This window comes from Taurulus bubalis (genome assembly GCF_910589615.1).
Source record: "Taurulus bubalis genome assembly, chromosome: 1".
Lineage (NCBI taxonomy): Eukaryota > Metazoa > Chordata > Actinopteri > Perciformes > Cottidae > Taurulus > Taurulus bubalis.
This window is the reverse complement of record NC_136589.1, coordinates 3648874-3663090: the sequence shown is the minus strand read 5'-3', so window position 1 is coordinate 3663090 and position 14217 is coordinate 3648874. Positions and strand designations below refer to the sequence as shown.

At 42.6% G+C, this 14217-nt stretch overlaps 1 protein-coding gene across 1 annotated transcript in view; it reads left to right on the top strand.

The window, feature by feature from the left end:
- The window catches only part of cntnap5a (contactin associated protein family member 5a), a gene marked incomplete at both ends in the record, with an annotated part of 95738 nt that overhangs the window by 25716 nt on the left and 55805 nt on the right, over positions 1-14217 (top strand). Inside the window, 3 exons of the mRNA XM_079229722.1 lie at positions 6517-6664; positions 10852-11055; positions 11800-11984. Coding sequence (XP_079085848.1) covers positions 6517-6664; positions 10852-11055; positions 11800-11984 — 537 coding nt within the window. The remainder of the gene's footprint in view (positions 1-6516; positions 6665-10851; positions 11056-11799; positions 11985-14217) is intronic.

Below are 14217 nucleotides of genomic sequence, written 5' to 3'. Positions count from 1 at the left end.
GAATGATGCTGGCAAACAAAGCCGGATCCATTAGCTGTTGTCCTTCCAGTATTCTGGCTTAAGGGATATATAATGTATAATAATAGTAATAATAATAATAATTAGTATTATAGATAATGAAATAAATTAAAATAAATAATACTTATATATACTTAAAATATCAATGAAAATATATATGAATCTTTTTTTTTTCTTAATATATTAATTGATATTTTGTTGCAATCTTTGACTTTTTTCACTTAAATCTGTCTTTTTTCAGATTTAAATTGGGGTAAATTCCTCCGCTCAAGAAAATAAACTTGTGTTCATCTTCATTCTTGAGCTCAAACACGTCAAGAACAAGTAAAACTGAATGGAAATGAAATCACATCAAGGCTTTAACACATCTTTAAACACACACACACACACACACACACACACACACACACACACACATATGTGTATATATATCATCATCATCATCATCATCATCAAGGCTTTAACACATCTTTAAACATACATATGTATATATATAACCTCATTATCCGGTGCGAACATTAAAAAAGTTTCCTGAGTTTCTCCCTTTGTTTAACTCTAATGACTCACTCTATTTTTATTTTTCCGTAGCAGTGTTGACATCAGCGTCTGTTCCTGCAAACAGCCTCCTGTCTGTGGGAGTTCGATGAAGCTCAACCTTATAAAGCACAAGAGGAACATGTGAAACTACACGACGGTTCTCCTCTACAAGCTGATAATAACCCAATTAGTGGGAGTCAGGGGAGAGAATCTGTGAAGATAACTCATGTCTGCAGAAGCATTTAGGAGGGAAACATGGTCTTTTATCAGCTCGTGTGCTGGAAAACTCCAAATGTGAACAAAATTAGCTTTTTGCTCAATGGTACTTTTAAAGTTAACTCTTTAAAAAATAGCACAGCACCTGTTTTAAATCCCGCTTTAACCTAATTCCTCTGTACAATATTAACACTCCATGGTGAGTGAATGATGCTCTTTGCAAATAGTCATAGGTGGGAAGAGGAGAGGATCCTATTCTAGCGGGGGGCTGGGGGGTTCCAGATTACCTTCATTATCCTTGAAAAGCGTTATTCAGAAATCTATTTTTAATGCGGCTGTGAATAAACGTGTGAAACAGATTCTTGTCCATGAGGGAGGAGGAATTTGCACATTCATTTCCACGCTTGTTAGCTGTTCAGGTAGACGGGGCTCTAACAAGGATTAAAACGGGCTTGCATGATTGCTGATTTTATCTGAGTAATTGTGTCTTGTATCATGATTGCACTTGGAATATTTTACAGGAAATTCAAACCATCTTTTTTGGTCATTATGTGTCTTAAATCGGTGGTTGAATCCCGCCGTCTTTGGTGATCTTGACACTTGTCCCCCATAGCGCCACCTTGAGGTGCTACATGTGTGGGTCTCCAGTGAAATATCTCGACAAATGTTGGATGGATTGCCGTGAAATGTTGTACAGATGTTCAAGGTCCCCAGAGGATGAACCCTACTGATGTTGGTGATTGTGGCGACGTCGTCACATCAATAATTTAAGTTTTTGCAATATATTCAGCACCAAATATCCATAAGCCTCAGCTGCATTTTGTGTTTAGTTCTAACTATTACATGTTAGCATGCCGACACCTTACAATCAGGTTGCTTTCACACCTGTAGTTGGTTTCCTCTGGTCTGGACCAAGGGATTCAAATACAAGCACTAACGTCTAAACGTGTTGATTTGCATAAACAGTTTACACCGACGGCCGTAGACAGAATAGAAATTAAAAAAATCAGCAAATGGATTTATTACCGTAAATTTAGCTTCTGAAAATCATGCTAAAATCACATATCTGCCGGTTGGTTTGTTTTCACACCACAAACAAACCCGCCTTTTCGAGCCGTCTCGGTTCGGCTGTTTGTTCCACAAGGAGGTTTGATTGACAGCTTTCACACCGGCCCAAACCAACCGAAGTATCCTGGGAAACGGACCTGAGTTTGTTTGACCGAAACAAACAGATGAGGTGTGAAAGGTGTGAAACCTCATGCCCGCTACAATGTACATCAGCGTGTGGACCTTGTCATTGAAATGTTGCTTTACAGAACCAAAGTGTCCAAAACACGCCAACGTCAAAATTCAAATGTCAAAACCTCATTTATTCATTTGCTGAATCCAACACAGAAACAAAAATAATGGGCAAGGAAAATTAAACTAACTAAATAATGTGTGTGTGTGTGTGTGTGTGTGTGTGTGTGTGCGTGTGTGTGTGTGTGTGTGTGTGTGTGAGGATTGAGCCACTCGAGGACGGCTCCAGAATCAGCACCACGGACAGCGCCGAATACAAACATTTGGTTTTAGACATTTATTTACACGTATCTTCCATTGTATTCATATATTCCACTGCTTTTGTGAACCTAAGACCTTTGATAAAACAATTTCAATCACCAAAACTGTTCATATGAGTAAAGTTGTGTTTTCACAAGAGATATTAAGAATTTCAAAAATGTAGCTTACATTTTTCAGCTTTAGGGCCATATTATCTCTTTACATTTGTGCCTTAGGGCACTGGTGCCTCATTATGCAGAGAGCTGAGATTATTCTGCAATGTTAGATGTAACACATGGGTATGTATCTCAATGGAAGTGCCTTTTAAAAGGTGAATTTAAGAAATTATGTAAAATTGAGAAAATGACCCCAGCTCCCAGAGGGTTAATGTCCCAGTGAGACGGAAGTTGAGGCACCGGGACTCCAAACAGAATAGTACATTTAAATCAAAGTCTTTGTATTTGATTGTAGCGCTAAAAAGTGGGCTTCCTTTGAGTTTAGCGCGATACGGAGCTTCAGAGGACAGCTGGCTACACACACACAGACACACACACACACACACACACACACATCCTCCTCGCTTGTTGTTGGCTCAGGAGAGAGGACGAGAGAGAGATGAAAGGGAAAATGTGCCGCTCTGACTTCCGCTTCACTGGGACCTTAACGCCACAGTGCAGCCTCTCAGGGCCGCTATTGGCTCGCAGCCTCTTGACAAAACTGTCCACAAGACATCTTAAACACACTTCAGCCACAAATGGAACAAAAACAGGAACCTCTGCTACTTGCTGATAACAAATAAGACATATACAGCTAGTTGGCTCTGGTCAGAGGACTTCTGGCTGGCAGACGGGAGGTCAGGGATTGCTGGAGCATTTTCCCTGCAAGGTCACGTACTCCTCGCTTTCTCACTGTGCCGTTCCCCGAGGCTGTTTAACTGGCCGCTGACCTTTCGGAAACATACTGTATTCGACGCCGGCAGCAGGATTTATTCCCCGGTGAATTGATTAAAATAAACGTATGCATCTGTGCAGCGCGCAACACAAAGGAAAACTGACACGAGGGAGCTCATCACGCGGGAGAGGAAGAGTAAAGAGTCTTAATGAACGGGGAGGGAGACTGTTCCACAGTGACAGATGCATGAAGAGAAATAATGAAGTCACGGAGGGGTTAGGATTGTTTATGTGGATGAGGACCGACCTCTGGAACTTCTTCTGCCCCCTCAGGCTTTTGTTCAGAGACGTTTCTTCTCCCAGCTGAAACACACAGGATGTTCTGTTGCACGTTTTCTTTTTTCCAAGAGAGGAAACAAAAACAAACGTCATACTCAGGACAGCCTCGGTGGTGTTCTCGTAGTGGTGCTGCTCTGGAATACTAATGACTCACGCTGACGTGTTGTTGGGTAATGAATAGCTGGAATCACTGCAGCGAAAGCTCAAAGACGAATTTGTTTGGTTCGTTAGATTTTTTTTCCCAGATATTCAGCTGGGAGTTGAGTGGAAAGACGAGGGTTAATGATTGTGACAAAAATAAGAAGGAGTGTCGTTTTAAAGGCGGTAAACCAAACTGACACGGTTGGATAACTGCAAGGGGCCGACCGGGAACAGATAAACACACCAAACAGGAAGAGACTCAAAATAAAGAGATGCAGGACAACTAGAAAGAGATGCAAAATAACTGCAAAGAGCGAAACACAGAGAGACACACATCGACTGGAAAAAGGGGCAAAATGACCACAGACAGAAATTACAGTAAAATACCAAACAATAAAAAAAAAAGCCACCATGAAATGACCACAAAGAAAAATGAAATAGATTTCTGCAAATAGACACAAAGAGGAACACAACGACTATAAAACAACCACAAAGTGAGACAAAGCAACAACAAAGAGACACAAAAAGACAAAGTGGCCATAACAACCACAAACAAAAATAATCATAAAAAAAGTCCAAAATGACACTAAATAAAGCCAAAAAGACACAGAAAACAAACACACAGTCACTAAATGATCTCAAAGAGACAACATTATTTCATAGTCACAAAATGACTACAACGCCACACACAACCACTGCAAAGAGACAATAATGACTACAAAGACACACACAACAACTACAAAGAGACACAGAATGACTACAAAGAGACACACACTTAGTACAAAGAGACACACAATTACTACAACGACACACACAACCACTGCAAAGAGACAACAAAGACTACAAAGACACACACAACAACTACAAAGAGACACAACATGACTTCAAAATGACACAGGATGACTGCAAAGACACAAAATGATTTCAAAGAGACACAACATGACTACAAAGACACACAAAACAACTACAAAGAGACACAACATGACTACAAAGACACACAAAACAACTACAAAGAGACACAAAACAACTACAAAGACACACAAAACAACTACAAAGAGACACAAAACAACTACAAAGAGACACAAAACAACTACAAAGACACACAAAACAACTACAAAGAGACACAAAACAACTACAAAGAGACACAAAACAACTACAAAGAGACACAAAACAACTACAAAGAGACACAAAACAACTACAAAGACACACAGAACAACTTCAAAGAGACACACCATGACTACAAAGAGACAAAACAACTACAAAGAGACACAAAACGACTTCAAAGAGACACAAAACGACTTCAAAGAGACACAAATGAGGCTAAAGGACGATCCAGTCTGTGTCTCTTAATCCTCTTGAACCAGACTCTAAACATCTACCTTGATTTTGCAACGGCGTCTGACAGGAACAAACTTTGACTGAGAGATTAGTGTTTCTGTTCTGGTTCAAAGTGGGCGGGGCTCCATTGAAAAGAAAAGAAAAGATGATGTCATGTCATCACTGCCAGTCAAACCACATGAAACCACACAGTCCCGAAGAAGAAGATCCAGCACATTCTGAGAGGCTTTGGATTGTGAATGCGGAACAATGAAATATTCTCCTGCTGCAGCGTCTCCCACAAAGCCTTAAATAACCAGCTCCGTGTAACAAGCGCAGCAGCATTCTGCCATCAGCCTGATCCCCAAAAAATATAATAAACCCCACTGACGGCCACATTAGATGTTTTTTGATTGAAAGAGAAAAAAAAGAAATGACTTTTTCACGGCCAATGTGTTTCCATATGTTGTCTTTCGCTCTAAAAGCAGTTTCCAGCGGATAAAAAGCACTCCGGACGCATCAACCCGAGCGCCATTTGTTAATCCCTCCCGAGCGGGCGTGAGTACCGTGTGCGTGTGTAAATAAACGCCACGAGGCCCCGGCGCCAATAAATGGCTTCAAAATGGCCGAAGCGGTGGCATAAATCACAACAACGGCCCGGACGGTCGCGCTGTCGCCTTGATTATCTACCAAGCAGCAGCAGCAGCATCCTGGCGAATTTAATGATGCTTCTGCACGTGTGTGTGCATGTGTGCGTGTGTGTGCTTGTGTGTGTGTGTGTGTGTGTGTGTCGGTGGTAATTGTGTCTCTGCTGTTGCGGAAAGCTGAATTATCGGCTCTGTCCGACCGCGTTGAACTGTCCACGAAGGCCCGGAGCTCCACTGTCAATAATGTATATTTTTTTTGTTTCTTTACTGCGGGCGCGCTTCATTGATCTGACGTGTCACCGGCCTCGTATCGCTCAGGAAGAGGCTGGTGATCAGTCAGAGGAGAGGAGAGGTTGTTTGTCTCGTTTTGTTGTTTTGTTTGAACCCATCCTTCACTCTCTCTCCTCTCTGTTTGTGTCCCCTGGCTTTGAGAGAGAGAGAGTTGAGGGGTTGGAATCAAAGAAGGAAAGAAAGACTCCTCACAGTTGCACTCTGAAGCTTTTTGCTTTTCTACGCTCTGCGGGGAGAAAGCGCGGCACGAGAGCCCTGGTTGCCCCCGGCTGCCTCGGCGGTGAAGTTTTCCTCCTGCTTGAACGGATATTCTCAAATTTCCACACCACGCGATGATTCTTATCACTTTACATCAAATAGTATGTTCAAGGAGAGGGAGAGGACGCCGCCCTTGGGCCCGACGCGTCAGCAGTTTGTTGCCTGTGCTATTTGAGGATTCTTTTACTTTTTTATTGTGCTTATATTTCAAGTGTTCAGCTAAATAGACTGGTGAAAATATTACTATTCACTTTGGATCGGAGGTCATCGTCTGGCTCCTCGGCGGAGCCTCGATCAATCCCTGTCCCTCTCTGGTCCTGCAGAGGTTCGTGGGGAATGTGAATTCGGAGGCCGTGGTCCAGAACAAGCTGTCCCACCCGGTGAGGACGCGCTTCCTGCGCTTCGTGCCTCTGGACTGGAACCCCAGCGGCTGGATGGGCCTCCGAGTGGAGGCGTACGGCTGCTCCTACAGTGAGTATCGCACTCTGAGAGCACTCACACATCAAAAAAAGAAGAAGAGCTGTGGTGCTTTACACCACCGAGAAGGATTCCTTCAGTGATGCACCCACAGCTACTCTCTGTTGATGGAGAGTAATGAGGGAGCTATTTTCACTTAGTTTTCACACGCTGTTTGATACTCCAGACTGCAGTGAAATGACGAGTCATATAGACATATACGCACACACACACACACGGGGATGATCACCGTGCAGCAACGGAAACCCCCCCCACAAAAAGTTGAGCTGGGGCTCATTTTCTTGATGAATGTGGCTTCAAAATACGGCACGATTTGTAATTGAACTACGATGACCTGCAGACACACACACACACACACACACACACACACACACACACACACACACACACACACACACACACAGATAAGCCAGAGGCATGCCCGCTGCAGCGGAGGTCATTACTTTGATGCACTGATACTGATGTTGTTCGTGTTCTCACTCGTGCTCGCGGGTCGATTAACACCAAAATTATAATTACTTATCTCTTCTTCATCACGATATGAAACGGTGCTTGTATTCAAAATTGGCCGATTTAATTGAAAAAAAAAACAATTATCTTGAAATAGGAATTATTGTTTCGTTGTTGTCACAGATTAAATACTTAATATCTCAGGATAATAGGCTTCGTTCCACTGAACCTTTGCTCTCTGCCGTGACAGAATAAGGTGTTTCACCCAACATACATATTAAAAATTAGTATGTTGAAATATCAGAAGTATCAGAAATACTTCAGAAATAGCCTGAAATGTTGGATTGGGAATCGATAAGTACGTGAGTCAGAGCACCGTTCTGATATCACGTTATCATCTAATGTATGCTACACAGAAACAACAACAACACTTCCTGAACGCTACTGCACATGTGCAAACTAGTACTTCATACCTGCAGCTAACTAAACGCTCCCATGCACCCTATTTTTCCATTGATAATACTACATTGGGATCAACAAATCCTTGGTTAAATCATCAGAATAGCTAGTTAACGTTAGCTAGTGGCTGTTAGCCGTTAGCTGTTAGCTTCTTGGCTAAATAACTGAGCTACCAGCGAATGTTAACGGAGGTTGCATTGAGTTGTATTATGATGCGTTCAAGCTCTGTTCAGTCAGTTGGGCAAAAAAAGGTGAATTACAACGTCATCGTGATGTGTTCAAATGCAATCTTGTAAAATGTAGTTTCTGGTGAAAAACAGTCGTTGAAGGGAGATTTTGTTCTCAATAGACGTGAGAGGGAATTGTGACCGTATTCCTTCTTTTATCGTTTTTCAACACACTGAATCAATACTCGGTAGAAATGACAACGTAAGGTTACGAAGTGCGACACGGCAGACAGAACAAAGGGAGGAACGTTCGGTAGCCGGCGGGAAAAATATATCTGGGAACATTGTCATGGTTTGAAGACGGCCGGTGGACCCGACTGCAGAGACGGGGACGACAGAATGAACTGTTTATTCTCCAAGGAAGTGGAGGGAGTAGGAGGCTAAAGCTTCAGCTCAAGACCAACACACAAAGAACTCAAACAGGATCGAGGAGGGAAGCGCTGTGACCAGACCACGAGGACCGGCAGCCAGAAGGCCGGCGGGTCGAGACCCTGAACCGGACACAAGGACAACACCTCCTCACAGGAAACAGTGTACGTGTGTTTATAAGGGACAGAAGAAGAGTCCGCCGGTTGAAGTGCATCACGTGTGTTCCCCTTAAAGGTTGCAGCTCCACAGTCACAGTCAGTGTTTTACTACAGATGGAGTCACAGCAATGTGCTGCTGTGGACGTATTTTAAGACACTTAAAAGGTCCTTTTTTTAAGTGTCTTTTATTTGGAATATTTGCATCTTCCCAGCTTCGGACATTCCTTCTTCACGCCGCCGCCGTCCAGACGGACTGCACCCACGTTTGGGTCTTCGCATCCAGACGTCCAGGTTTATTTTTTATTGCCGTGTGGCAGTTTTTACAGCATGGGGTTGCTCGCCGCACGCATTTAATGGCCATTATTAAAGGGGCGGTGATCTGTTGGTGCTCTCGTTCACGCCGATCGTCCTCCAGGTGTCCGGGTGGAGACTCGTACCGAGTTACAGTTGTTCTCCTCAAAGCCACCAGACTCCTTTGACAAAAGCAGTCATTTCACCTCCCATCACACAGGCGTCGCTGCTCTTCCTCTGTCTTCATCGGTGAGTTTGTTGGTGTGAAGTTGGGGTAATATTCTAAATAAAGCGTTAGCTTGAGGTGCTATCGATTCTTTTTCGGAGTCTAAAATACGTCCATTGCTTCTCCAAACTCCATCCGCTGCGTTGAAATTCAAACAGCCGTGACTATGAAGAAGCACTCCTGCAATCCTGTCCGTGAAATCGTAATGAGATGCTAAACCACAACTGGAACTGCGTGATCAAAAAGACACACAGTGACATTCATGTGCTGAAACAATCCTTTTAAAAACACGTGTAATGAGGATTCACTGACACACCTCTCCCATGAGCCAGGAGGCGGCACTAACCCGATGAGCCGCTGGATTAATGCGCCGGGAAACGCCGGCTGAATATCCCACAGTAATCACTTCTGCGAGGGCCAAACCCCCGAAAACCACGGCGTGTGAATGTCGAATAAGCAGGTATGTAAATAATAAAAACAAACTGGAAAGCTGCCTCTCGTACTCCTCGTTCCGCCCGTTAGTCGATATATTTTCTGCGGATTCACACGTCTGCTCGTAAACCTGCTGGAAACACCGAATCACTCACAACGCACCTGATGGACGACGCATGCTACAGGAAGCACTAATCTGCCGTCGGCAGACCGGAGGAAAGGTCACATCTGGTAATGTATGCGGGAGCGTCTCTCTGAAGCAGGATTACATTGGAGGTGACGCTCCGACAACGCCGCTGATCTCAGATCTGCTCTTCGGGACCTGAAATCAATTGTACAAACGAGGAGAGTTGAGTGATTCTCGCCGCGATGGCGCTCTTCTCTCTCGTTAAATATCAGTTATCTGTGGAAAACGCCGCGCCGCCGCTACTTCAACGCATTTATTGTGATCGCCTGATGGGTCTCGATGCCGCTGATGCTGAATGGATTACCGTGGCGTTCAGATTAATTCACTTGAAGACACGTAGCTGCAGCCGGCGGTTGTTGTTGTCACGCCTTAAATTAAATGTCATCTCGCTGGGAGACGAGCGGATATCGAACTGAGGATCTTTACGACCGATGCTAAATCTTGTAGCTCGCATCAATGCGATCAATACACACACACGCACACACGCACACACACACTCACACACACACAGACTCCATCTCAAGTGAGATTGGATTGTGAACCCTCTCCTCCTAATGACACAGTCCTCATGTGTTATTATCTGGTGTTTTAACGAGCATGAGATTCAGTAATTACCCGTTGATAGTAAAATGATAAGATTATTTGGAAAATGAAGCAGCCTGTTGTTGTTGTTGTTGTTGTTGTTGTATCCAGCGCATAAATCGATGCGGACTAAATTATGAGAGCAATTTCATAGGGTAGTAACATTCTATGAGGCCTATTTATAAAATGCATGATGAACAAATATAGTTATAGTTATAAGCATGCATTAATATAGATTTATAGCAATAATCATAACACAATATGAAGCATTTTAGATGCATTTATTAAGTGTAATAATAATTAATATTTTAATAAAAGTGGTCATTGTTTTCTTGAAGTAAAATGGAGGAAAAAGAATTTTGTAAAATACAATTTTACACATATTAACACATTTTAATAACTTTTATAATGCATTATAGTGTTATTTGTTACTCTTAAGTAGCCATTGTTTGATTTAAGTAAAGTACACATTTATTTAGTGTAATTTTAATGAATGCGTGTTTAAATATATTCATGTGTTTTTTACATTTGACTTAAAACACACAACGGCCACGTAGAGTGATATATTTTCCCACTATAATGCATAATAAAAATATTATGATGTCTTATGTATGCACACTGTGATCCATGCAAAAATACATATTCATGAGTGCTTATAACTTCAATTATACCGTTCTAGAAGCAGATCATAATACGATTATAACGCATTCTAGACTCGGCATTCTAAATGCCGTCATGTCTTTTATTTGCAAGTACAGTTATGAATACCGATCCCTGAGTGGTTTCACATCTTCCTTCAGAGTCGTATGTGGCCGGCTTTGACGGCAGAAGCTCGCTGCTGTATCGGTTCAACCAGAAGTCCATGTCCACGGTGAAGGACGTGATCTCTCTGCGCTTCAAGAGCCACCAGGCCGAGGGAGTGCTGCTGCACGGAGAGGGCCAGAGAGGAGACTACATCACCCTGGAGCTGCACCGCGGGAGATTGGACCTCTACCTCAATTTAGGTGAAGCAGGCCCTCTCGAAAAAAATCCATCTCTCTTTTTTTTTCTTTCAGTCAGGACTGAGAGGAACTAGGGAAACATGGTGGTTGTCATTTGTTCATCTCACCTCAGTTCTAGTAATAGCAAGAGGTGTTTTCAAGACTGCGGATATGTGTCTTCAAATGTCTTCAATTGATACGTTTGTCCGGCCGAAAAGCAAAAGATTCAGATGCATTTCCTTCGCAAAACAAGATGAAAAAGAGAATTAATTTAAACCAGGAAATGATTGACATTTGCGGGTAAATAATTCACTTCATTACCAGAATGGTAAAGATAATAATGAATTATTTAAATAACCATGTAACCTAGCTAACTTCATACTATTTGATATGTATATTATTCTTTTATTTTAATTAATAATATTTTAGGATATATATATATTTATATTGTATTTTAATTAATTAGTATTTAATTATTTTATTATAATTTCTTTATATAATTATTTTATTTTAATTAATTAATTATGTTCTATTTTATTTTAATAAATGTATATATGTATTTAAATATGTATTAATTATTATTTTATTTTATATATATTACTTATTTTAATTATTATTATTTTATATATATACTGTATATATATATCATTTTTGTATATATATAGATAGATATATTGTATTTATCATTATTTATATATTCTTTCCGCCTGTCTGCCCTCACTCTGGACGATGTAAAGCCTTCTCCCCGTTTCCTTTGTGCTTCCCCAGACGACCACCGGCCCAGGTTCAGCGTGGGCCGCGTGGCCGTCAGCGTGGGCAGCCTGCTGGACGACCAGCAGTGGCACTCGGTTCACATCGAGCGCTTCAACAAGCAGGTCAACCTCACGGTGGACTCCCACACGCAGCACTTCCACGCCAAAGGGGAGGGGCACTCTCTGGAGGTGGACTACGAGGTGAGTCCACCACAACCGCCTGCATATAAATCTGGTGATGAACTCATCCGGTGAAAATTGCGAATGGTTTGCATCCCGTACTAAATAATGAAACCCAAGGTCCATTTGAATAATTTAAAAAGCTGGAATATACAGAAAAACCTTGTGAACATAGATAATAAGTTCATACATGTGTTAGTGGTATATTAGTTTATGATAGTACACTGTTATTATGCATTATAATGGGAAAATAAATCCCTCTATATATATATTTAAACACGCATTAATTAAAATTATACTAAATAAATGTGTATTTTCTTTTTTTAAACATAAACAATGGATTTATATTGACGTGTAAGGCCAGGATGTGCTGTTTTTTGTTGCTGCTGTATCACACCAGAGACCCGTAAATGGACTGGTAGGGCTTGGGCGATCGATGAAGACCTTTGACGAAGGGCAGAGGGGTTCAGAAGGTTTAACATGGTGCTGAGCACATAGTTGGTCACGAGACTCGGTAAACAGTCTATGAACTCAATGTAGGCGCTTTGGGAACGGTGTCTCTGTGATGAATGATTGAAAAGAGAGAAACGTTGCAGAGATGAGTTATTTGTATCGTCTCGAAGGAATAACAGAATATTGCTTCTCCCATTGCCTTCTTCACATCTGTATTATCAGTTATTGCAGAACATTATAAATACATTTTGAGATATGCCCTCTTACAGTAACTTAAACCCATGAACCGACTGGTCACTAAGCCCCTCCCCCTGCTCAGCGATTGCCCAATTACAGTTTAGCATAATGTCGGCATATTTAACTCTCCTTTTAAAATGAATCAACCTGAGATCAACCGACCCGGGGAGCGGATTCAATCCCAGCCCCGGAGGCCTGGCGGTGGATAAGCCTCGAGAGAGGAAGCTACATTACGGAGCCTGCTGTTGCCAAGGCATGACCCCGCTCTGCCTCCTCTGATTGGCCGGTGCTCTTCTTAGGTTTAGCCGTGGAGAACGAGATTGGTTTCGGGTGGTGGGATGCGTGATAATCTCCTGGGTGGGCCGTGTCTCCGGGGTTCCGGACGAGCCAGCGGATATCCAAGCCAAGACTTCTTCCACCCGCTCGTCGTTTTTTGCAGCCCCACAATGGCAGCCATCTTGGCAACCGGAGACGCGAAACTGGAGTCGGAGTCGAGCGACGTCGACGCGCACAACCGGATTGCCAGTTGACAAGCAGATTAAAAAACCGTAACAAGCTCAGCGGCCTTCAGACGCTACGGCTGGTGGGTTCCCGGATTACATTTTCCGCCTCTTTTCCTCTTCACCTGCATTCAACCAAAAGCCTGCCGGCACGTGATTGGTTAACACGACCCGGGACTACAAACGGAAAACCAGAGCGCTTCCGATCCGAGTAAAATCTTGTGCTTTGTTTATGGAGATTAGAGCTGAAATATTGTAGAGGCAGTCGTCATTTCTCAGCCGTCTGGACATCAGGAGCCAGCTGCTTTTTCTTTCTGCCTCGTTCTACAATCAAGAACCCATTGTTTGGAAAAGATGACGAATGTGAATTCTGTCGCAGTTATTTTAAACCGCTTTAGTGCCGTGTGAGGATGGAAAGCTAAGGGATGAAATCACCCTTCAAAGATGCAGTTTGAAACACAACGTGCACGACTTGGTCCTGGAGTGACCGGTGGCCGGATGAGGAAACCAGACAGCTTGTAACCTGTTAAAAGGGTTTCCCAATCGGGGGACCCTTTTATATCAGGAAAATCAAGAAAAATTCATGGTATAAATCCCCCCCCCCCAAAAAAAAACAAACATGTTAGGTATCAAATTAAACATAAAAATCAGGGCTACAATAATATATAATCCCAATGTACAACCTCTAAACACAACTCAAACAATAAATAGGATTAGGGGTTAGGGTTATTAGGGTTAGGGTTATTAGGGTTAGGGTTAGCGCTTAAAGGGCTACAGGAATGAGCATTAATCTGCTGCCGTCCTCCGTTCTCCTGGGAAAGGCTTTCAAAAGGGTTTTGGAACCCGGCTGCAGGGGATTCTCTTCCAGCCTCGAGAGCGTTAGTGAGGTCCAACACTGATGAGGTCCAAGTTCACCCCAAAGGTGTAATAGGCTCTGTGCGGGCCGGCCGAGCTCCTCCAATCCCCAAAAAATCGGTAAAAACTATTTTTCTTTACGGAGCACTCTTTGTGCACGGCATTGCCGAGTTATCCGCCCAAGTTTTTTTTTTTTACAGATTTCTCAA